General features: G+C 42.0%; 1 protein-coding gene across 1 annotated transcript in view; it reads left to right on the top strand.

Moving 5' to 3' along the window:
- LOC119169733 (MAM and LDL-receptor class A domain-containing protein 1-like) overlaps nucleotides 1-25,810 on the top strand; it is a 228,200-nt gene that overhangs the window by 62,025 nt on the left and 140,365 nt on the right. Inside the window, exons 10-22 of the mRNA XM_075885553.1 lie at nucleotides 178-323; nucleotides 1,212-1,328; nucleotides 3,673-3,796; nucleotides 7,057-7,194; nucleotides 9,148-9,425; nucleotides 10,721-10,829; nucleotides 11,908-12,030; nucleotides 14,715-14,854; nucleotides 18,776-18,889; nucleotides 20,674-20,890; nucleotides 21,833-21,973; nucleotides 24,161-24,385; nucleotides 24,895-24,927. Coding sequence (XP_075741668.1) covers nucleotides 178-323; nucleotides 1,212-1,328; nucleotides 3,673-3,796; nucleotides 7,057-7,194; nucleotides 9,148-9,425; nucleotides 10,721-10,829; nucleotides 11,908-12,030; nucleotides 14,715-14,854; nucleotides 18,776-18,889; nucleotides 20,674-20,890; nucleotides 21,833-21,973; nucleotides 24,161-24,385; nucleotides 24,895-24,927 — 1,905 coding nt within the window. The remainder of the gene's footprint in view (nucleotides 1-177; nucleotides 324-1,211; nucleotides 1,329-3,672; nucleotides 3,797-7,056; nucleotides 7,195-9,147; nucleotides 9,426-10,720; nucleotides 10,830-11,907; nucleotides 12,031-14,714; nucleotides 14,855-18,775; nucleotides 18,890-20,673; nucleotides 20,891-21,832; nucleotides 21,974-24,160; nucleotides 24,386-24,894; nucleotides 24,928-25,810) is intronic.

Here is a 25,810-nt window from a genome sequence, read left to right on the forward strand (position 1 = left end):
ACCACTGTGTAATTTTTTTTTTGCAAATTGAAGTTCGTAAAAGTTGACGCAGTACGACAATCATCACATGTGTGGTGTAGTGTCTAGCAATAGTCATTTTCAAAGCGCCATACAAAGTATTTCTAGAATATACAGACATTGATGTGTTCCCGTATTGGTTACTCGTTGTTCTTTCAGGTTCATACGCATTCGTGAGTAACTATGAGAGAAAAAGTGGAGACCACGCCGTGCTAATCGGAGAAAGACTTCTTCAGAACAACGAGATATCCCAATGTGTCGTCTTTTGGTACATTATCTCAGGCGACAACAGTACAAACCTGAAGGTAAGAATAGCTTCTTGATGGGGCAATTTCCTTTGTGCATTGCTGCTCAAGAAATGTCCAGGTTACTCTTTTTTCCTTGGCTGACTTCGGGCCGACAAATGAACGCGTGGACTACATGGTATTTCTAATCGGAACAATGGATATCTGTCTGCAGCATATTGTTAAAGCAAAACACATCCTTTTAAGCGTGAAAAAATGATCTCCAACAAAAGCGTCAGCAATATTTGGCACTCATGCAGCAGTAATACGCCTGAACCTCTCAAATTGTCTTCAAGGCACTCTAACTATGCATTAGTTCCTTCATATTTAAACGCCAAACTACAGTCGCAATGCATAGTGCCGAACAAACAAGTTTCATCTCGTCAGTAAGTTCAGCAGACACAAAAGTGAACAAATGAACCTCTTTAAATTGATGGATAATGCTATGAAAGCACTATCAATTCGAATTTAGCACGACCAATTTGAGTTTTGTAATAGTGGGAAGAAGGGTAGATCAAAATTTTAGTTACAAATCTCGCACCGGGCACTCCGTGCAGGAGGTCACGTATTTCAAAGTGTATTTTTCTTATATCAGCAGGGGTTCTGCAAAATGGATGAAAATTTGTATGTTAACTCTTTGGTCCCCCTTAGAGATTGATGTGCTTTTATTTCATCTGCCACAAATTACGTAGGTGTTAGTGCCCGCCATCAATATCTACATCACGGCAAGTGCTGCACAAATTTCAAGAGGTGGTCACCACAAACATCTCTCCTTTAAACATTGTCTCACTTACAAAGTGTATTCTCGCAGCTGATGTCATGATTTTCATATTGTGAAAGAGCTGTTATTAGTACGCAGAAAAATTTCCTTTCTCTTTAATGTTCAAATCAGGCAACTATTCTTTGTAGGTTTCCTACTACAAGCAAGCGCCTCAAAGGCGTCTTCATCTGGCCCTGTGGAGTCAACAAAGTGTTGGTCCTGCTACTTGGCAACAAGGCCGCATTGCAGCGCCACACAACATAACGGTGAGAAAAAAAATTATTGGCAATTTGTGTGGCGTGCAACAAAACAACAGTTAAGTGAAGGTCTTACTCTTATATGTTAATGATGTCTAAGCTGAAGCGTGAGCTGCGTTGGTACAAGATGCACGCATACTTGATACAACGTCTTGGGGAGCAGTGAATATGTCTATGCTAGCAGATACTTTTTAGTAAAAAACTTTTATAAAAAAAGCTGCAGCTTAGCAAGAATTGTTTTCGTGAATTGAGGGGAGGGGGAATGGTGTAAGCATTATTTATGTATCTCCGCACGTTTGTCTGTTCGAGTAGTTACATATCTAATCAATACACTAGAAAAAAAATTAAGAAAAGATTTACCCCCCTCCCCCGTCACTTGTCCTCCGAGGGAGGACCTTTCTCCTCACACCCCTCTTCAGCTGAAGTGATAGAAAACGTATCTATGGCCAGTATACCAGCAAGTATGATATACTAGACAAACTTTTCACTGGCAAGTAGCTCTGCAAAATAATTGCTAATGAGATAACCTAGTAACTTCTAATTTAAGACACAGCTTCACATTTGTCGCGTGCATGTGGCTCTCCCAATTTAAAAATAAATGTAAGCGAGATGCTTTATTTGTTTTTCTAAATAAAACTGCATATGGGAGGGTGAATAATCAGAAGCCACATGCATAAATAACATTTTATTGAAAACTTCGTTGAATACCAGGCTGAATAAAAGCAAAATATCATAAAATAACCAGCAACGCTTGTATTACAGATAACACCAGACTTATTTAGAATACTCAGCAGACCTATTAAGTGGCTGCATTTTGCATATAGGCAGGCATGGTGGTTGAGTGGCCGTAGTGTTGCAAGTAGTCAAGTAGATCCTCCGTGAGTGGTCACAACGTGGTTTATTTCGACGTTTCGGCCTTCGGCCTAGAATCTGGCCATATATATATATATATATATATATATATATATATATATATATATATATATATATATATATGCGCATTAAAAGAGAGACAACTTCTTTGACGCACTCACACTTTCATGTGATTTTTCATACAACCAGCAATTGTTCAATCGTGCAAAAAAAAATAAACAGTCAGTTTTAAGCAGCATGTACTGGGACAACATCTATATGTTTGTCATGCATGTAATAACATTACACGCGACGCTTTTTATGCATCTCGTTTACCTCACAACTTGCAGAATAAATACAATTAAGTTGATAATGGCCTCCTCAACAGTGATTATAATATATATAAGTAATATATATATAACGCCTCAAATCAATAAATGAAATCTTTGTATGGCTAAAGAGAGCTCACAAATAATTCAGTTTATAAATGTGAAGCAATCTTTGAGGAACCAAAGATATATTGAGCATTTAGTAGTCCGCATTCAGTCTGCAGTAGCTTCCCACTGAGCTCGAGTCCACTGCTTTATTTGTCACGACTTTGCAAGCATGTCACCGTCACTTCAAGTTGCTATAAGCAAGCCTGATAAGATTTATCTGAGATTAAAGTGGAAGCCTTTCTTGTTGCTTCTAGTACGGGAAAACTAAAATATTTAGAAATATTAGTCGCAATCATGTGCTCACAGCAGCTTCGACAGAGCAGCGGTGATGGTAAGGCTTTTCGATGAAAAAAATATTTTGGTGAAGCAGCACATGCTTTGACCGGTCCATAAAAAGCTTTTTCGTTCCCATCTATAACAGCATTGTTCAGTCGCAGCATAATCAAAACATGAACAAGTGATGTAATATTACAGGACCCCTGTTCAGTGCTAGCCTGCCCTGCAGTGCTGCAGCACAGGGCGGAAAGCGTCGCAAAGAGCCTTTAAGGAAATGGTTACAGTTTAAATGTTAAAAATTGTCACTATATTGTAACTTTTTCTCGTAATATTTTAATTTCCTCGTAACAAAATAATTGAGTTATTACATTGGTGAAGGAAAATTTCGCCTTAGTTGTTGTTTTCTCCAGGGTGCAGCCGACAGCGACCACTGTCGAAAGTGGGCGGGCCCCTCCAACTTTTCTCAATGAGAAGGAAGAAGCAACGCCCCCTTGCCCCCCCCCCTTCCCCCCGTCTGATACGTCTATGACGAATGGAAGCTTACAGCTAACGCGAGGTAGCATCTGCAGTCAATAGCGTCCACAGCCACATTTTCTACCGCTGTGGTTCCACTTGCACACACAGTTTGTTCCTTGCGCCACATGTGCTTATTGGCGCTGTTGTTTTAGAGTTAGCATGTGAAATCGTAATGGCAGCATTTGAAGAAATACTGATCAGTCACTGTTTTGCTTAGGAAAAAAAAACTAGCAGTGACCGTTCCACTTACTTCCTGTTTTCGTTTCTTGTAGATTACATTTGTAGGAACCATGGGACCAGCATCGACACCAGCATATATTGCACTCGATGACATCGTTATCACCGCAACGGACCACTGCGACACAGTACCTAAAGGAGCCGAAACTTTAGCTGCTGGTGAGCCACTATGTTACGATAGATGGCTTTAAAAGAGAAGACAAGTTAACTAATCTGTACAGGCAGCGGCACGTACATGTCTGCCGTGGAGGCGTAGTGGCATTGGTGGTTTGCGGCTGAACTAAACGGCCCTAAAAACTACGCATAAAACAAAAACATTTTTTTTTAATTTCTGCATATTTTACCAACAAAACATACTATGCAAGAAATATAAGACATTCGTTGATTTGGACCACTCAACTGCGAAATTTATTTTGCATCAGAAGCCATAAGGTCATTTCTCCCAACTTTGTCACAGTATTATTGCACTGTTTTTGCTCCATGCGCTCCAAGTGCTTTAATCATTTGATATAGGAGCATATAAAGCAAAAATGTGAATACATTACTCACGAAAGAAATCTTGCTCAAAAAACGCTTAACATGCAGCATATTTTATTTTTTGGCATGACCGAAAGAAAATCAAGGTAAACAAAATAATAAACTGTTTCAGTCATTGAGGAGTAGCGCCTTGACAATAAAAAAAATGGCTTCTTATAATTGATCATATTAGAACTGTTATATAAAGTATTTATTGCCTTACATTTTCACTTGTGTGGCCAAAGTTTGATGCGCCCTCTAGGCAAAACAATTTTTGTGATATATAACGCCTCAAAACAACTTCTTAGGTCCACATATACCTGCACTATTTTTTTCAGCATGATCTGAGATGATCGATAAATGACCGGGTACAGTTGAAGTGGAATTACCCATATATATAAATAAACTTCCTTCATTGTGAAGAACCAAGTGGAGATTGCGAGGAGAAACTTCAATATAGGAAGAAAAATAGGAACTGTTTTCATATAGGTTTTTATATATAGTAAGTAGTGTAAATGCAGGTGCCGAGGATGAAAAATAGGGCACACTTCCAATTTACATGTCTGTGTAGTAAGGAATCAAAGCTTGGCGTGATTTCAGAATAAGCAAGAGTTACTTAGAAAAGAACTACAGAGCATAGAGGTAAGCTTTGCGTATAAGCATAGGCTCCCTACGATACATGAAAAAGGACAGCACGGTAGTTGCAAATCGTGGTTTAGGGCTCTAAAATATCTGTATCGCATGCATTGTTGTGCCTCGATGTAACCCATGTGCGGCTAAATCCAAGTACACACGCTGCACATATGAGTACGCGAACTCTAAAATTGAAGTTTCAAACGCGTACTTTTTACCCAAACTGACGCCTCGAACTATGCTAAGTCGATGCCTATCGAGGGAAAAACCGCCGCTTGAAATCAGCACTTCAAGAAGATGACGTTCTGCATTGTATTTTTCTAGATGTCAGAGCGAAAATTTTCCGAACAGTTCATTGCCACCTAAGACTGTATCATCGTCTTCGACAGAATGTTGAACACATGAAACGATATTTGCACTACATTGACTGTACCGCTAGTCCCTGCTGTGATAACTGTGGAGCCTCAGATACAATGGAGTGCATATTTCTCTAATTCCCTACGTACCGCTGCGAGAGACAGATGTTCGGGCAACGAATGGGCACAGTTTGCCAGGACCATTGAATTTGTGAGTGAGCGCTCTCTCCTGCTTCCTTTTCATTTTTTATAACTTCCCCATCCTTTTCCCAGTGTAGGGTAGCAGACCAACTCTTCCAGACTGGTTGACGTGCCTGCCTTTAGTTTCCCTCCTTTCTTTTCTTCTGGAAAACAGACTCGTAGCTTACAGTCACTTGTCACTAACTAGCCTTGTCGGAGAGCTTTATTGATTGACTACTTTCCATGTGAAAGCCTAAGATATTTGACACTTTAGCTGTAAATATATTTATAAGATACACTTGTATATTTTTACTTTTCGATAATGTTCTTTTATTAATCTTTAATCCCTTCTCTTGTTCAATACTTGAGTCTATTCCCACCCTTATACAGAGTAGCATTATAGTGCTATATAGATGCCAGCAAAATTTCCGTTTCTCTAATACTCTTTCTATCTCTCGCGCGCACGGCAAGAGAGAGAGATGGATGCAGTCATGAATGGGGTCCAGCTCGCCAGACTATAAGCATATCTGAGCAAAATAATGCACTTTTCTTTTTGTTTAAAACGCAGCTGGTCATTGAAACCAGCACAAATTTATGCTTAAGGGCGTAAGGTAGGGTAAAGCTCGCAAAACATTGAATTGGCAATTTTGACACCGAAACGTTCACTGTACTCCGAGGAAAAAACCAGTGAGAAGTCGACGTTGAGCGGCCATTGCAAGTGGTTTGAATAATGCGCCGAAGTGCGCCGCGTGCCCTATAAACTCAGCAGCACGCTCACGTAAAACTTTGTTTTTTTAATTACATTTCTTTATAGTTTCTTTGAACTTCAATGTACCTTAAAAGTATTAAACTGTTTTTGATAAAGCTTTTGATGCATGAGCTACAAGTTGGAAACACGGTGAACAAAAAAGAATTGCAAAATTCATAAAAAGTAAAGCTGCAAAAAAAAGTACACAACAAGCACGCACTCTTTGTTGCCTTGTATGTGCAGTTATTTTAAGTTTTGCCAATAGATTCAAGCAAAATATAATATTTTTAGTTCAGATATAACCCATGAGTCTCAACAATAACATGGCTCAATATCATTGCCTTCATTTTAGTGGTTCCTGAGAAAAGGTACAATGAATAAGTGAACCAATTTTATAATTTGGGTGTGAGTCATACAAAGTATAGGCAACGTAGGCTTAAAAAAGGGGGTCACTTGACGCCCACTGACTTTTTTTTTGAGCATGTCAAATTTTTGGGAATATTTGCAATCTTTTCTAACATATTATTTTAAAACTGACATATACAATTTACCCCAACATGCCCGCTTAAAAGCGGATACACAAATGACACATAGCTCACCACTTGATTACGATGCGCATTACTTGTGGAATACACAAATAACACAAAGCAGCACATGATAACGATGCGCATATTCGTGACGGGCACCTAACGAATTTTGAGTAGGGGGGGGGGGGGTTCCTTTAACGTGCAGCGATATATATGTATACCTACAGATGTTAATGTTATGTCTTCATCGATACGTACAATTGTGGTGCAGAATGAGGAGTAGGTTCTGAAGCTCAGCACAGCAATTGACCATTAAATGGGGTAAGCTCAAGGTTCTAGCCTCTCAATTGTCATGGTGTATCGTAGACATACCACGCTGAGTGTAGTTGAATATCCATGGGTGTAAGAAATATGGTTTCACCGAATAGGTTCAGCATGGGTATTTTGTTTTCCACGCAGCTGACCTCCTTACCTGCAGCTTCCTCAACAAACAACTGTGTCACTGGACAGCAAGCGGAGCCCCGTCAAGGACGTGGAAGTTTGGGCCACCTCTTAGAACAAACCTTGGACCACAAATGGGACCAAATCAAACTAACGGTATCAATGGTTCTACTTTTCATTTAACTAGACAGATTTAGCCTAGGTACTGTGTAATGAATGAATCAGAACAAAATTTGTTGCGATTATTGTACATTCGCACAAATTTCTACGTAACAAAACAGCACCATCTGCCTCAAAAATATGCGCACACAGACTGTTAGTGTGATGCAAAACTAAACTTCCATTGCACCAAGAAGAAGGCACAGACAGAAGAAATCATTTAGGCACACCAACTGTTGTGGATCAATTTCCGCAGAAAGCAGTAGCTACTAGAAAAGCAAGTGTCACTTCTCGTTATTCTCTGCTAATCAAGTACCGCCGGGAAAGGTACAGGTGAACTTTGTTTATAAGACCCCCTAAATTCGAAAACTTGTATACTTCAGATGCGTTCTTCGGTTCCGAAAAGCGTATACTTTTATAACATCAAACTCTCGTCAATTCGGTCGTGTTTGTTCCTATCTTGGTTAATTGGGGCGATTCTCAGACGGCACCAAATGCGACGCAAAGGGGAAAAAAAGGGGGTTAGTGGACAAGAGATACAGGCGACGCAATGTGAATCACCATACTCGTCAGTTATAACAGCACGGTTAAGATATATAGTAACGACGTTTCTGGTTAATTTAGGGTAAGTATATTTCAGAAAATTAAAGAGGTAGAGGTCTTCAACCATACTCACATTGAGCGCACATTCGCGTGTGGCGAAAATAGCGGCTTCTACACTGTTCTTATGTGAAGTACAGGATTTACGCATACATATTCATCAAGAAAATTTTATAGCATTAAGGTAGAAGGCACTTGTTTACTGTTTTTAAATATTCTCAATGATTTGAAATTTGCTTAGTGCAGATAATTTTTTGGTATCATGAACTACGGTCTAACGCGCTTTTACTGTATTTTTAGAGAACTCTATAATGTCGGAACAAAAATAAGCAAGAAATCAGACTCATTTCCTTGTGTCTGCAGGCTTGTTCTTGAGTTTGTAGCATAGCAGAAACTCAAGCGCGAAATAGTCTGGCATCATCACTTAATAGAGAATAATTAAACTACTAGTAATACTCACACTAGCATATCTGATAACCATTCGAATGAGGAGATCACATCGATAACCACTTTGGTTCAGATAATGTCATCTACATTTTGGTTGATCCGGTAGAGACCGCAAATATATATTACCGCCGCTTTCAACTCCTAGCACCTATATATATTGAAACCAGCCAACCACGCAACCTAAATCAATGCTTCCAGTCTGATTTTATGCTTTGAGGCGCAATTATGAACTATTATGAAGTAAAATGGTCCTTAAACAGCACCACTAATCAAGACCGGGAAAGGGAAGAACGAAAGTGTGGTGCTGTAGTTTTTTTTTTTGTCTGTTTGAGTAGTGGTGTTTATTAAAAATCTTACCGCACGATTTTTTACGGCTGTCTCTCTGATTTTGCATAAAATGAAATTGGTGTCCCATATGCGTGTTTCGAATAGTACATCTTTGTTTTTTAAGGCTACTATGCGCAACCTCTATTTTAAAGTTCTTTTTTTACTTTTTTGCTTCTTTATTTTTTTGGTGGGATGGTAGATTGGAGGTATGCTTTACAACCTCCACGTTCAAGCTCGTGCACATGAAGTTTGATTCTTTAGCGGAGCAGAAAATTACGGAAGATGGCCCATATTAAATGCATACCAAGTAGGGTCACAGCTAGGCTATTCTCTCTTGAAAGCGAAACCGAGAACGCGAATTTTCCCGCAAAGCATTGTTCAGAAAACCCACACGAAGCCTTGAAACATTTTCATGCCGTCTCACGATGTAAATGGAATGCTGGGTTTCTTGGTCCGAAAATGAGAGTGATTCGCTTCTGGCTAGGACACTGGCGCGACCTATTCGACATTATTTAGGTTCCTTCATCCATCCCTTTATGCCTTAGTGGCATGCATTCTGCCTATCTTTCGTTTCAGGTGGCATGATACACGTGACAAGAGACACAGTGGCCAAAAACGTCGGTTTGATGCGACTCTCGTCGGCAACCCTGGGTCGGCAGCCGCAAATGATCTGCCTGACAGCATGGTACCACATGTTCGGCAGCCGAGGCTTCATACTGCGGCTGTCTGCTCGCAAAACAGTCAACTCAACCATCTGGCAGAGTTCACCTCTTTTCTACCAATACGGCCGCACCACCGCTGACATGTGGTATAAAGTGCAGCGCACTATTAATATGGATGGCTTTCACAATCAGGTACTACATAAGTTCTCTATGTGTTATTTATCACACCTTCATATCTCATTTACCTAATAATGCTGTAGCTCTTAAAGCGTCTAGAATGCACAATACGCGTGGTGATGTTATACATGAGCATTTATACGGAACATGACGGTGACGGCCGTAGTGACAACAAAAACTCACTGACCGAATCAATATAATTGCTGTCGTTACAAACTGTGAACCTCACAGTTGATACGTTGTTGATAACGACGCTTACGATCCACAATTATACTTGTCACCGGGTCGGCCTGGAGCTAAACCATTGCTGCCACATGTTTAGGGTGTTTCAAGTGGATACGCCATTATATGAGTTTGACCCATACCGTAGCCTGGGACTCTGCAATATTACTAACCACCAGACGTGCTTTAAGGCGTACCTTAATCTGGTCACATAAGGGCTTACGCCTCTCGCTCTTAACCCTATTTGACAGCCGTTTCCTGGAATGAAACTGTGCCCTCGAACGTTACAGCCTAATATTTTACCCGATAAAGCAACTTCAGCGGCTTTGTCATTTCATGAAGATCTGGTTGTATGGCAGAGTGCAATTATCAGTTCAGAAATTCGAGCTTCCCCAAATGGAGCCATCTGAACACTCAAGATTTAAAGGAGCACGCACACAGGTGCAACCCGTCTCCACTGATTCTGCTGCTGTGTTTATGTGAAATGCCTGTAGGTGTTTATTAATTGCTGAAGCTGCTGCTTTGTTTGATTAAATCGATTTATCTTCAACAGAATTTTTTATTAAATCTGTATGCGCTTGGTGCAGTACATACGAGCCTATCTAATTTGGGAATTTTTTTCAGTTTGTGTAGGCAGCAGCCGGAAAACAAATAGAACGCTTCCTGTTAATCGCGAAGTGCATCAACATATTACATTCACTAATAATTTAGGCTCTAAAGTTGCAATTGCAAATGTGCCAAAGTGTCCAAACTATTTTGAAAGAAAGAAATGTTCCTTGCACATTCCGCAAACGTTCTTTATGATCTCACTTAAGTGAAGGAAGATCCGTACACGGTAATATTGGGAACACTATTCGCGAAATATTTTTTGTAACATTCATTTTACAGAAATCACGTCTTCTTTTAGTGCACCGCAAAATTTCATTCTTGTAAAACTATGCTTTAGCTTTGGAAGCCATGCATCACCGCGCACCACGTCGGAACGAAAACATTTCAAAAAAAAAAAAAAAAAACTAAAGCAAAGAAATTTCTCAACGCATGCAAAAACGTAAATGCTGAAGTTTCGTCAAACTGATTTTTTGACGCAGTTGACATTTGACACACTAATGCTACCAAAAGCGGCGAACGACTCTGTGGTTGCACTTGGGCCAATAGAGGCTACCCCTGGTGCATGCGATGTCTTCACGGATGGTGAAGGTAAGCCACATATATGCATTTAAAGACATCATTTTTTCTAAGAACATGCAATATTCTAAGAAAATGGCATTCTCGCCGACATTAGTGCATTTGTGTTACTTTTTTGACTTGAGAACCATAGTTATCTGATGGTGTATTATGTAGACAATTATGTGACTGTCGACTGTATGTATTGGTGACTTTTCAGTTTGTTACCGTCAATGCATATGCAAATATATGAAGTTGTGAATACGTTGCTTTGAAATCTCATGCCTTGTTATATATTACACGTTGTGTTGTTATAATTGTTTATTATATGTGCAGTGAAATTCTTACGCTTAGAGACTTGAGCCCTAAGTGCTCTATGTTGGGTACCTCGCAAGAATAAGGAGTAGGTGGTGCCTAATTTGTGCGCCGACATGTCCTTACATCACGTCAATGATAAAAAAATGGCAGCATATCCACGCGGTGAATGATGGAGAGTGAAGCGAAGCGTCCGTCCGTCCGTTCGTTCTTGCTTCCGTCCGCCCATGCATGTGACCGTCCGTGCGTCCACCTGCCCGGCAGGGCGTGCGTGTGTTCGTTCGTCCGCACGTCCATCCGTGCTTCCATCTTTGCGTTTATCCATGCGTCCGCCCCTGCGTTCGTTCATGCGTCCATCCGTCTGTGCAGCCATCCATGCATCCGTTCATGCATCTGTCTGTGTGTCCGTTCGTCCATCTAGTCAACACTCCAAGTACCACCATCTCGCATCTTTTCTTCATATATTCCGTATATAGAAGCACCGCCATCCAGCGGACATTCCAAGGACTAAACGAGAGGTGGCGCACGCACACATTTTTACGGCTTGCGCGTCGTGTCTACTCAAGTCCAGCGTCTATCCGAGGCATGCGTGATATTATTGACATTAGGAGAGGGTACTTTTACAAATGCTACAAACTTTATTCATCTGTTTACTCTTGCTTAGGCTCCACAGTGTAGAAAAGACAATAGCAAGCATTCAGGGATATTTTTTGTAGTTTGTTTGCCTATATTTCACGTATAAGTTGCATTTTTTTGATTGGAGCTCATTTCTAGTATTGAAATGCCGTTTTTTCAGGTTACTGCGATTTTGAGTTCGACGAGTGTGACTGGAAATCAGCCGATGGATGGAGACGGCAACAAAAGGCCATCGTGTTCCAGGATCCCGTGAGAGGCTCTCACTCAGGACCAGATAGTTCTGGTTCGTTTGGTTTATTTCCAGCTTTTTATATTTCTTCCATCATGAAAAATATCCTGTTTATTTCTATGGCACAGAAAATTGCGATAAAGAGAGACTAACTACACCACGCGATTGATGCACGCGTTTCAGACTTCGGCAGACCACCACTGAAATTGGGCGCCCTAGCAAAAAAAAAAAAAAAACATTTGCCATAGTTTTGCGTGCCAAAGCTACAGCTTAGCTAGGAGATACGCCGTAGTGGAGGGCTCCGAAAGATGTTTACCGTTCATTGTTTTTTGCATGCACTGACATTGCCTCGTACACGGGCGCCTATACCAGTTTGCCTTTACCGAAATGAAAAAAACAAGACAACAAACAAACAAACAACGCGAACGCTAAAGAGAAAAAAAGAAGAAAAAGAAAAAACAACGAAAGTTAAAGCAGCTCTAGTCAGTTCTCGCTATCACCATGTATGTAGCAACACTTCTTTCCAAAAACGCACTGACTGAAAATTTTGGTTGCGTGTAATAAAGATTTAGATTCCAGTAATCACCTTATAATAACTGTCTATTTCATTTAAAAGCTTGGGAAAAACGTTTTACTTGACAGAAACTATGGTATGCGCACTTACCATTACCAATCTGAATTCACAATATGTCTTCTCTAGCGTCAAGGAATTTTATCTTGCTTATAACAATACATTTCAATCATGAAAGCGTATCCGATGATGTCCCTATACAACAAAACTGCACTCATGTGGATTGCACACTTCTGATTTTAGTACATGTGCCATCAGGTTGTATTTCACTGTGAAGAAAAACAATTGCGTACAGACGCTGCTTATCAGCGGCGCCCACCGACTGAGATAGTCCATGCAGCCGGTGCGTGGCGACGAGTGGCGATGAGCACGTGATTTTACGGAAGGTAAAAGCACGGGCTTTCAGAACGATATTCGCAACTTTCACCGTCTAGAGAGGGCGCTAGTGCAAGCGCAACATGGCTGTCGTTTGGGGGATCGTGCAGCCAGCGTCGCGGCAGCCGCTGCCGGTGTGCGCGTCACTTCGAACTGCGCAGAATTTTCGGCTGCAGCCACCGTGTTGTCAAGGCTTTGCTGAGGTCATTGACTCTAGCATGTATTATATCCTACACTGCGTGCTAAGAAACGCGTGTGCGGCATATATTGAAAGAAAAGAAGTTCTGAACGCCGGGCACATCGTCTGCTGCGGTGTGAAGGACTGCACGTACAGCTTTAATGAACGCTGCTCGTGTCACGTCCGGAGAAGATCAAGCGGCCGTCTTCGTGCAAAGCAGGAAACGTCGCTTTTGACTACACGTCGTCATCAGAGCAGTATCCAACACATTTCGTGGTTCTTGTTGCTCAGCAAGCAAAGAATAAAGAGTAAATATTGCTACTACGACTCGCAGTACCTGTCCGACATGAGAATAACCGAAGTAGCCAGCGACAAACTATAAAGCACGAGCGAACCGTCAAAGTAAGGACGACTGAACGATGGCATGGGCTGGCTATGTGGGCATCCCCCAAACGACATTCACGACTAATGCCGCATGGCGACGCCACCATCTGTGAAAGTGGCGAATAAACAAGCTTGGGGAAGCTGAACACCTCAGCCATACTTTTTGAAGGCTCTTTGCATAGAACTCCTTCCACTCACTCAATATACAGAAAGAATCCCCGATATGTCGGAAAGTGGTCCAAAAAAGACTTTGCAGTTTTTCGATATGTTCATGGGTTGTCCCACTGCGTGAAAAACGTAGCAGCAAGGTGTGGCGTAACTTCGGTGTTTATAGCGCCGAACAAGCTTTCAGAGTTGTGTTCACGACTTCAAAAGATGATGGAGTCTCGCATTATATAGAGCCATAACAGCTGCCAGATAAAGCATAGTCAATGTTGCCGTTATCACTAAATGTGACGGCTTTGCCGGACTCCATTCAGATTCGGCTGGTTCTACGTTGCGCGATTTGGAGGGTGCATAAAAATCAGATTGAGGCAGCACGACGCCGCACTACGTAGTTTAGCCCGAACACACCTGGCAGATAATTGCTCTTCATGCGATTGTAGGTGCACCGTTTTTCTCAGACACTAGGATTCCCTTAACAGATTTTTAACATGCAAATATTAAATCGTGAGTGAATAGAAGCTTTGCATACTAGAGACGCAGGAGAGAAGCGTATAAGACAAGCTTTGATCACTAGCACCGATAAGGAATTTGACTACTTGAAAAGCACGTGTAGTAGTCCTGTTACACATGTGTGAAATAAAATTCAAGCTTGTTTTTTTTTGAATTTTTGCTCTTTTGCTGATGTTACATGCACTTAATTTTATTTCGTAGGTATTCGGATCAATCACCAAGAGGCATCTGTATTCCTCGAAGACCAAAATAGTTTTCTTGTTTGGAGTTCGCGCCCATGGTGTTTCACTCTCTCTTGTCCGCATGTTTGCTGGTGCAAAAAAGTAGACACATTGAACGTTAGTTCTAATGCTAGAGTTCAGACACTCTCGCATGGTCCTAACAGGCTAGGGTTTGACTCTATTTTCTGCATTTAAAAGAAAGACCTAGCATTAGCCAAGAAGGCCAGGTTGTTTCTTAAGCTTTGCACGGCTAGCGTAGGAATTTTTTTATCAAAGTAGGCACCCCGTATGTTCATAATGATGGCAAGCTTCACTTTGTCTCGTGTGTGCGCAGCCTACGTCCTCATGGCCACACGAGCGTCTTCGTCTCCATCTGGCACCCTAGTAACGAGCCCAGAATTTCCAGGCGACACTGAGCCTCATTGTTTCGAATTCTGGTACCAACAGACTGGAGGAAGCGGAGTGGAGCTACAGGTGAGCTTGTTGAGGTCAGCATGCGTGAGAGTCACCACATATGGCGACGTTTTGCATTGTTGCCTTTGTACGGGCTGGCAGGCTTGCCTCGACCATTGATTACCGTATGGGAAAAAGGTTTTCTAATAAGTAAAACATGGCTATTTGATTTACCTGGGTAACTACTATGATGTTTGATTTGATCTTGAGCAGCGTAGAACGTTTAGGATAGATTAGTCTTCAATCGCGCGCTCCCATTGTGGTAAGTGATATTGGGGAGCCATAAAAGAATTATCCTATTCGTCGGCTTTCGCTGTATTTCAGCCACCCCCACTTCCAAAAAAAAGATGCCAGCATCTTCCAACGGGCGGCACTAGAGTAAATACGGGGCAGATTGGAGGGAGTATCGCGTGCATGTCGCGTATTTGAGTATGGTGTGGGAATGCATTTTTTTCGTCTTTATAAATTTGTTGATGGAATGAAGGAGAAGTGTTGCCTTCAACGAGTGGTGGGATGCTGATGTTGTTGGCTGTGCCCCAGTGCTGGTCGAAGGTACTGTTGATTCCATCGCATCTACTCTTGTCAAGCAAAGCGTGAGTCAAACGAAGGCCAAGACGTCATTGACTCGATTCCGAATGCGCGATTCATTGCCATCATATACGGGGTTGCCACTGAATGGTTCTGAAGCGTGAACAGTCGGGTTTTGCAAGCAGACGTTTCCTGCGTCGACCTTGCGAAGCGAGAGTGAGGGAGGGGAGCGACAGTTGGCACGAGACGCGAGTATGCGCAGTGGGGGTGAGAAGGGTGCCGCAGACGCCAGATTTGCCCCACGGTGCGACTAAGAAACGCTTTGATTTTAAAAATCTGGAACCACTACGACATCGCGAAATACCCCAGAAAAGCGTAGTAACTAGGACTGTCACTTAAGTGACGAAAATTGCTGTTAGGAGTAAAGCTCCTCTCTGTCTAAACTTGTCACGCGTCAGATATAACTAGCGGTATCTCCTAGAGTATCATTACGAAGTGTGCGGTAGAAGTTGGGGGTACTGTAGTTAGACAATACACTGGAAAGCTGTCTTAGGAAACGAAGTATCTCAATAAGAAGCGTCAAATAATGAAAGCCTCAAGTACAACAGACAAAATAGAGTTGGTAGAGCTTTCGAAGTTGATTAATGAGCGTAAGGTATCCCATGTAAGAAGGTATAACATGGAGAGAATGAACACGCTCGGAAGAACGGAGGAGGCGTCGAAGCAGTCAAAACTTGGGATAGGCAAAAACCAGATGTATGCTCTAAGATATTGATTGATATGTGGGTTTTAACGTCCCAAACCACCATACGATTATGAGAGACTCCGTAGATGAGGGCTCCGCAAATTTCGACCACTTGGGTGCTTTAACCTGCACCCAAATTTGAGCACACGGGCCTACAACATTTCCGCCTTCATTGGAAATGCAGCCGCCGCAGCCGGGATTCGATCCCGCGACCTGTGGGTCAGCAACCGAGTACCTTGACCGCTAGACCACCGCAGCGGGGCTATGCTCTAAGGGACAAGAAAGGCAACGTAGCTACCAATATGAATACGATAGCAAAACTAGCGCAGGAGTTTTACAGAGATCCGTACAGTAGCCAGCTCAACCACGACCTTAATATAAGAACTAGCAGTAACCCAAATGAGACCGTAGCAGTAATAATATAAGAAGTAATAATAGAAGAGAATTCATAGAGGCAAAGCTTCTGGTGAGGTTCATGTAACATCAGATCTGCTGAAAGATGGAGAACAAATTGTGTTAGAAAAACTAGCGACCCTGTTCACGAGGTGTCTTCTGACGGGAAGAGTATCAGAATCTTGGAAGAATGCTAACAATATGCTAATACCTAAGAAAGGAGATGACAAGGACTTGAACAATTACCGGCCAATGAGCTTGCTCTCCATAGTATACATGTTACTCACAAGGGTAATTGCTAACAGAATTAGGACGAAATTAGAATTCAATCAACCAAAGGAATAAGCAGAATTTCAAACAGGCTACTCAACAATCGACCACATTCATACTATTAATCATGTAATAGAAAAATGCTCAGAATATAGCCAACCACTACACATAGCCTTCATAGATTACGAGAAGGTGTTTGATTCAGTGAAAATATCAGCAGTCATGCAAACACTGCGGAATCAGGGCGTCGACGAAGCATATCTAAACATACTGGAAGAACTCTACGGAAGATCAATTGCTACAATAGTGCTTCATAAAGAAAGCAACAGGATACCAATCAAGAAGCGTGTAAGGCTGGGGGATACAATCTCCCCAACGTCATTTACCACGTGCTTACAGGAGGTTTTCAGAGGCCTAGAATGGGAAGGGTTAGGCATAAAAGTTAATGGAGACTATCTTAGTAACCTGTGCTTCGCCGATGACATTGCATTGCTGAGTAACTAAGGGGACGAATTGCAACTCAAGATTACGGAGTTAGACAGGGAGAGCAGAAAATTAGGTTTTAAAATTATTCTGCAGAAAACGAAAGTATTACCCAACAACCTCGTTAGAGAACAGCGCTTCGAGATAGGTAATAGTGCACTTGAAGTTCGGAAACACAATGTCTGCTTAGGACAGGTGATAACCATGGAGCCGAACCACGACACTGAACTAACTAGAATAATAAGAATAGGGTGGAGGACATTTGGCAAGCACTCTTAAATCATGACAGGTAGATTGATTGCCACTATCCCTCAAAAGGAACTTATATAACAGCTGCACCTTGCTAGTACTGCTGGTACTTAGCTACGGAGCAGAAACCTGGAGACCTATAAAGAGGGTTCAGCGTAAATTGAGGACGATGCAGCGAGAAACGGAGAGGAAACTGGTAGGTGTAACCTTAAGAGACAAGAAGAGAGCAGAGTGGATTAGGAAACGAGGGGGGGGTTAATAATATGATAGTTAAAATTAAGAACATGAAATGGGCATGGGCCGGGCATGTAGCACGTAGACAGGATTATGGCTAGTCATTAAGGGGTAACTAACGGGATTCCTAGAGAAGGCAAGTGGGTTAGGGGGAGGCAGAAGGTTAGGTGGGCAGATGAGAATAAAAGGTTCGCGGGTATAAATTGGTAGCAGCAAGCACAGGACCGAGTTGACTGGCGCAACATGGGAAAGGCCTTTGTCCTGCAGTGGATGTGGTCAGGCTGATGATGATGATGATGATGAACATGAGGAGGAGGAGGACAATGATGATCTTCCAAACAGTATGACTGATGGCGCTGTCTCACGGAAGTACATACAAGTAGCATTTGAGTGACCATATCCCAGATGGCGCAGTACCGCAGCTCTTGAATTGACTTCTGCGCGGGCTGGCGTGGGTGAGAGAGAATCAGTGCCTCTCTCAGTCTCCTGGATCTCTCGAGATGGCGGCTCTTCTATGTTTCTGACATAGAGCGGCCTTTATTTTAGCCGAAAGCATTCGAAAGCCCTTAAGAAAAAAATGATCTAGTATTCTATAAGGCCACCGCCAGAGCTCAAGGACTCGTGTCCGGTACCCAGGCGGGGATATCTGCCCAGATCCCTGAACAACTCGCCGGACTTTTTTTTAAATACAGTTGCTTCCTTCTCTTACTAGTATACTAACGCATGATTCAAATAACATATAACGCATGCTTGAAATAACGCATCCTGCAAATAACAGAAAATATTGTGCTAGAGACAAAATAGTAAACAAACGTTACCCGCAACATACCTAAATATATATGGGAAGGGAAAAAGTACATTTAAAATTGTAATGTGCATCTAAATTGTTACAAAATTATGTCATCTGTACAGCCAAGGTTCTATGCAAAATGGAGATGGACGGCGTCTTCAAATATTAAATCATTTTAACAGGACGCATGTACACTCGATGGCAGAACATTTTGTTATACATGAGCGAACTTGTGCTCTTTTGTTCACAGGTTGAAGTGTTGGCAAATGGCAAGAGTGAAGTAGTGTGGAAGAAACCACTGAAGCCTCTGACAAATGACTGGATGCTTGGGCGTGTGCAGATTACACAGCGAAAGACATTCAAGGTGAGAACAAAAAGCACCAACAGAAACAGTTGCAATATTGCATGGGCATGTTTTTATGTGCCATATATATCCCTCCCCTCACGTTTGAGGTTGTCTTGAGCACAGGTTGGCAAAAATTGTGGAGCTCACTCAAACTCGCTCATGAAATATACTTTGCACTTGTAATTCACTCAGAGTGAGACTCACCAATGCTTCCCAGTGCTCGACTCATTAGGACTCGCACTCTCGAAAACTTTCTTTACTCAAGCTCGCTCGGAATCAAACCTACCAAAATATTACTCACCCGTATTCACGGCTACATCTCACTCTGCGCGAGAATGAGTGAGTACCCTGCTGAGTCCGTGAGTCTAGAATTAGCCTTTTCAAACATGGTGCTAATGCTCTTTGAGACCGGTATGTTACAGAATCGGTGCTCCTCGTAGCCCATTTTGATACTGCACCTCCGAATACGGATTATGAGTGGTTGCAAAGCAGCAAGTACATTTTTCCTAAATGAGGTGAAAACCAAAGATACATTTATTCACAATTTCCCCGGAACGGTTGTCAGGAGATGGTGGAGTGGGGGGGGGGGGGGGGAGTAAAGCATCTTCCTGCGTAATTGAGGCCTCTGATCAACAAACATTGTTATGGTGTTTGAATGATACTGCTTTTAAATACTTGTGTGTGCACGTAAGCATAAACATGAATTCAGGTAAGGCTCTCAGTAAGTCTGAAGATGAGCAGATGGGAGGAGCAGCGAGAGCAACCGTTCATCAGCGGACGCTGTGGCCTTCAGCCTATCTAGTCACATATCGTATAGCCCGGAGTAATCGCCATACTTTTCTGTGAAGGCACTGTGTTGCCCTTACGCTAGCATCCGGAAGATAAATGTACCAAATATTCGCCACCCGCAAGGCAAAACAATGTGATGAAGTAATTCGCATGCAGCAACACTTTTTACCGGCTATCAATAATAAGGAATTGCACACTACAGGTGAATTTTTTCTTTTTTTTTCTGGCGGAAGTACTTGAGTGGGTAACGCTTGATTGCACACGTACTGTCATCGGCCTTGCCATAGGCAAGGTGGATTCGTAAATAGAGAATCTGTGCAAAGATCGGTTGCAAATGTACTTGCTTCCGTAACCTATAGCTATCTTTTGTTGATCGGCTCAAACTGTTGAGCTCAAAACGAACAGTTTAACATTTTACGCCGTATGACCTTTTTTATGGGCGCGAAAAAATATAACGGCAAATAATTTGCAGTTCTCGCTTCTTCATATGAAAGTGGTGTACTTTACTTTCAAAGATGGCAATAATACTCTCAGTAGGACGCTTCCGCATCAATGACAGAAATATGGTTCAAGCTTAATATTAAAACACTGCTTGTGCGTCCCTCTACAATTATACATGTTTCTACATGATGCTAGGTAATTTTATGCTAAATCTTTGGAAAAAATGAGAAATGTAGTTATTCCGCAAAAAAAAAAAAGATATGGAACTAGTGAAAGACCATACGGGAGGTTTCAGTAGGGCTCAAACGTGAAGTCAATCTCACAACTTTTCCACACATAAATGAAGAAAGGTGGTTTCAATAAGGAGGTCTGCGTGCTACGTATACCTGACCTTTCTTTATATGAGTGCCTGTAACGCGTACCCATAGTTTCATTTTCGTGCATGCTCTTGATCCACATCTTCGTGGGTTATTTCTTATTTAGGAACGGCTTACTGCTCTCCCATAGTTGAGTACGAAGTACTCAAAATCATTAAACAATTTTGCTATCACTCCCCCCTCCCCCAAATTAAGGTCGCAGTTCGTGCCAATTTCACCGATGGGAAAGCGCAATCAGTGAGCATCGACAACGTTGTGCTGAGGCCTGAAGCCTGTACCCACCCTGCCGAGTGTTACTTCATGAATGACCTTTGCGGATACGTCAACCACTATGAAGGAGACTTTCGCTGGTATGTCGGCCCGGGTCGGCTGGAAAAGCCCGAAAATTTCCACGGTGACCCCTTGTTAACAGGTACGGTCTACTTCCTTACAAAGAAAACCAATTATCTTCAACATTGTGATTCACCTTTACGTTTCGCTTCACCATCACTTATAAAAGTGCTCATACGTTCTCTTTTAGCAGTGTGCATATCTACTGTTAAAGAGACAAATTTGGAAAGACGTGAATAAAGTACGAATAAATATTTACAGTTGACAGGTTTTTTTTTTCTGTGCCTGCGTGAGTGTCCACCTTCTTTCAGCGGTGCAGCGCAACTTTGCACAGCATATGAAAAGCACGAAAGTTTATAGGGAAGTTTACATAAAAGATTCGGCAATTAAAACACCGCCATGAAAGGAAAGGATGAACACTAACGGCAAAAGCGGGCACATTGTACAGTAATAAATAACTTTTTTTATGCTGTGGCAAATTATTGTAATCAAATCTAATTGTTGCCAATAACGTCAGCGCATTCACCCTCAACGTCTCTAGCTCAATGATCAGGACTTATGGCTTCACTGCCAAGACTTTTATTGTAATCTTAGTGTCACCTGTCTAAATTTCTTTTGCAGGTAGCCAAACAACAATTTTAAGAGAATGCCGCTCACTGTCCTGGTATATTTGTGAAGCCTGTACAATGAGCGTCATGATCATAGCTTCATGTCTGATCTAATTCTACAAACGCACGTTCACTATGAACATGGCTTTAGTATTTTCATGTGAGGCAAATGATTTATTCCCGATCTGCCACGCCGATCACCTATGTACAAAATGGAGACAAATTATTGAAGCTTATTGCAGGAACAAAGACATGCAGTCGACAAGTTTAATGTTAATTTGTGCGCAAGTGTATTGTTTCGGTGGCATAAAAGAACGCATTTTCATAGCAAATGCCACAAGAAAAATATATTTCATCACTGGAACTTCGATCGCCGCTCTCAAGCTCATAATATTTTCCCACTGATGATTTTACAGCGGGAGAGCCATACGTCTACCTAGACTTCACTTCTGCGACGTCCGGGAAGTATACAAACACGGCGACGCTATTGAGCCCTATTTTCAACGCCAACGATAATGAAACTGTGGTAACCATCGATTACGTCAGACACGGATCAGGTAACAAAAATTTACATTGGAGTTTAGTTGCTGACTTGAAAATTCTCACACACACACAAAGTGGAGCCGCATTTCTTGCTGTTTGCCATATTTTTATGCTAAAACACGGACGTCGTCATTTTTTTCTTCGGTATTAGAATTGTTTATCGCGAGCTAGCTTATGCATAGAAAATTTGTTACATCGATAATGCAATATAGCGGAAAATATTGCCTCTGCATAGAGCTTTCAAATCGTTCTCTTCCAACAGTAACCCATTGATGATAGTTTGGTAAGCGACTACTGTACTTTATGTTAATCAATCCTGTTTTTGCACCACGCTGTTTTGGATGAAGTCAATGTAACAAATGAGACTACTTACCAACACATTTCCTAGCCCTCATTAGCCCGAAGCACTCAGAGAAAGTGCGGACCGAGAACAAGTACGTGCATTATAAACAGATGAAAGTTCCTCGGCATGACATAGCAGCGTTGCTGCGCGGAGACGGTTTCAGTGTTTGGAAGTCGTTGGCACAAACGAATACTTTTTTTATTTGGTGGTGTGGGATAATGGTACGCCAGTGTTGATAGAATGATTTATGCGAGGCCTAGGGTGACTCAAGAGCACGGAGATACCTGTTTCCTTATAGTGACCTGGTAATTACAACTAACTTTTCAAAGCAACATTTTTTGTGGCTAGCTGATGTGTTGCTGTCGTCACATACCATGAAAACATAAGATGAAGTTGGGTTTATGTTGGGTTCATTTTGACGTATGCAAATATACCGATAAAGAGCATTCTAATGTTCTCTGAAATCAACGAAACGTAATGCCTGTAGTGGGAGCAAACACACGTACTTGGCCAGTCAAAATGCTGAAATAATGGCCTTTTCATACTATGTGATCATTGTGCCAACAAGTGTGTTTTAGCGGCGAAGCTCCTTAATCCGTGGGTCCAGTCGTACGTCCAGAATGTATGTAGTACATAGTAGTAGTAGTAGTAGTAGTAGTAGTAGTAGTAGTAGTAGTAGTATTAGTAGTAGTAGTAGTAGTAGGTAGCCACTTTCACGGCTGGAATAGAGAAGCAGCACGCGCGCACTTTTTTTAAATTGAGGAAGAAACCCGCACACCTTAATCGTAAATTAAAAAAAAGGTGTTTCTGATGAACTAACTTACAGAGACAATATCGCTGACTTGACCTCCAGTATAATTTGCTTTGAAGTTGATGCTTACTAAAAAAATCTAGCAACAGAAAGATGCACTTTGAGCACTATCTGACCAGAAAAGGCTGCCACGTTAAACTCACTGAGCGTAAACTCATTATTTTATTAAACTGTAGCGAGGTTGGGCCGCATTGTCATGAAAGGTGGGAGCTGGACACAAATCGCAGGCCGTAAGAGAGTGTGCGCGTGCTACTCCTCTAGTCTTGCCTTGCCAACTCCGTTTAGTCCTTGGAATGTCTGCTGGATGGCCGTACTTCTACATGATGAATACATGATGAAAAGATGCGAGATGGTGGCCGGTACTTGGAGTGTTCACTCGATGCTCGGATAGATGAACAGACGCACAGATGGACGCACGGACGGACAGACATACAGATGCACGTATGAATGGACAAACGCACAGACGGTCAGACCCATGGATAGATGGACGCATGGACGGCCGCACAGATGGATGCAAAGACAGGACATACGCATGGATGGACGCACGGAAGGACGGATAGAAGGACGGACGGATGCATGGACGAACGCACAAACGAATGGATGGACGAATGGATGGTCGCACAGACGGACGTATGGACAGACGGAAGCAAAAACAAACGGACGGACGGAGGCGCGGACGTACAGACGGATGCTTCGCCCCGCTCAGCATCGTACACTCCATGGTCGTGTTGTGATTTTTTAGTTTGACAAGATGCAAGATGCTGCCGTGTAAGAACGCAGTCATGTATGTTTTAACTGTAGATGGGCACTTACATTTGTTTAAATATACCATACATTTAACTTCACTACGTACCTTCACTTAAATTTAAAGTGATGCAGCAATGAGATGCAGTAAATGCAGTAGGATACAAACTGATTAGACATTTTTATACCACACTTAGTTTTGCGAGAAAGGAACATGCTGTAATAAGGGGCACCTTATTAATATCTGAGGCTTTCATTTTTCAAGGATAACTAAAGAAGCGTGTTTATATTTTGCTGTCACAGATGCCACTTCGGCAACCCTGTCAGTTTTCTGCTACGGGAGTGATACTTCAGCCAGAGGTGAATTGCAGCAGTCTCATGAATTTCCCCAAGTAGATGAGTGGGCGACACTAGTAATGACGCTCAGAGAGGGAAAGAACTGTCAACTTGCCGTACAAGTTACTCGTGGAGATGGACCGGACGGAGTGTTTGGTATCTGGAGGATTGATGTGGAGGGGTCCTTGCCAGGTAATGTACTGAACCTGTTTACCACCAACTTTATGAATTTCCTCGCAGACTATCACTGAAGAACCACGATCATCTTTGAAAAAAAAAACCACAATTTGATAAAGTGTGCGTAGCACTTCAGCTGCCAATTTCGAAAGTACATAGCACAGTAAGCTTAATATTCAAGTTTGAATTAACCTAACACTAAAATATTTGAAATAGAAATTCCGGCATAAGAAATACAATTTAAATTGACTCGTCATGAACCTATAGGTCTCAAAAAATGCTTGTTCTTTATTTCCTACTAATCTTTACATTATCACTGAGCGGCGATAGAATTGAAATATACGATGAGCTTGAGTTTTCCTCATCTGGCAACACAACAACACCAACAAAAAAACACAGCTATCAAAAGGTTGAAGACCGTAGCACTGGGTGTTGCGAATAAAAACGCCATATATGGCGTTCTTATTTATGAAACTATATTTTCAAATATTATCCTGAATATATATTTGCTATTCTTTTTTCAGACAACAAAACGAAGGAAGGTTTTGACACACCGAGTAAGTAGACCTTCTCCTTTTTCTTTAATAATATCACTTTGGCTTTCACGTATTCTCTCATTCCCATGAATTCCTACATTGTTACCATGTCGTCTTTTGTCACCACACCCGAACACAAACGCTATACTTTCTCCCACTCAACAACTTATTCAGCGCGCATTCTACGGTAAGCGTCCTCCTTACGTTGTTTACGAAGTGCTGCCGAATGTGCTGTTTCTCTCTTCCCTCTCTGCTCTCTTTCATCTCCCCCATTCTTCTCCCATGCGCAGGGTAGCCAACCGGCTGCCTATAGGCTGGTTAACCTCCCTGCCTTTCTTTTCCCTCTACTTTCCTTCCTTTTTTCCTTCCTTCCTTTCATTTCGTGACTGTTCATGCGATTGATCATCCGCCGCAATGTTTGCTTGGCTGGTTATTCAACTAGTGTTACACTTTATAGGTTTTGCGCTTCGGCCCCGCCGTGGTAGTGGTTATGGTGCCTAATCGCTGACCAGCAAGTGGCTGGATCGAATCTTCTTTGCGGCTGTCGCATTATTGATGGGAGTGAAAATTTCCGAAGCCCATGTGCTGTGCTTTCGCGCACGTTGAAGAACTTAACGTGGTCGATGTTTCTGGAAAGCTCCACTACGGCGTCTATAGTAATCATGCTGTAGTTTTGAGGCCACATCAGTTATTCTATTCCCTTTATTGAGATTGTGTTTAGTGCTACTGTAAGAGAATTATTGTTTTGCCCCGAAACTCACACGTGGCGATGATTCAGTGCATGCCGGTTTATGATGAGGATATTTTTTTTCTTCGGCAACACACGGCGAACCTCGACCTTAGGAGCTCTGCTTTATTAAGAAAGAAACCTGAATACAAGGAATTAAAAAATCTATTCAATTAT

This window comes from Rhipicephalus microplus, chromosome 2 (genome assembly GCF_043290135.1).
Source record: "Rhipicephalus microplus isolate Deutch F79 chromosome 2, USDA_Rmic, whole genome shotgun sequence".
Classification (NCBI taxonomy): Eukaryota; Metazoa; Arthropoda; class Arachnida; order Ixodida; family Ixodidae; genus Rhipicephalus; species Rhipicephalus microplus.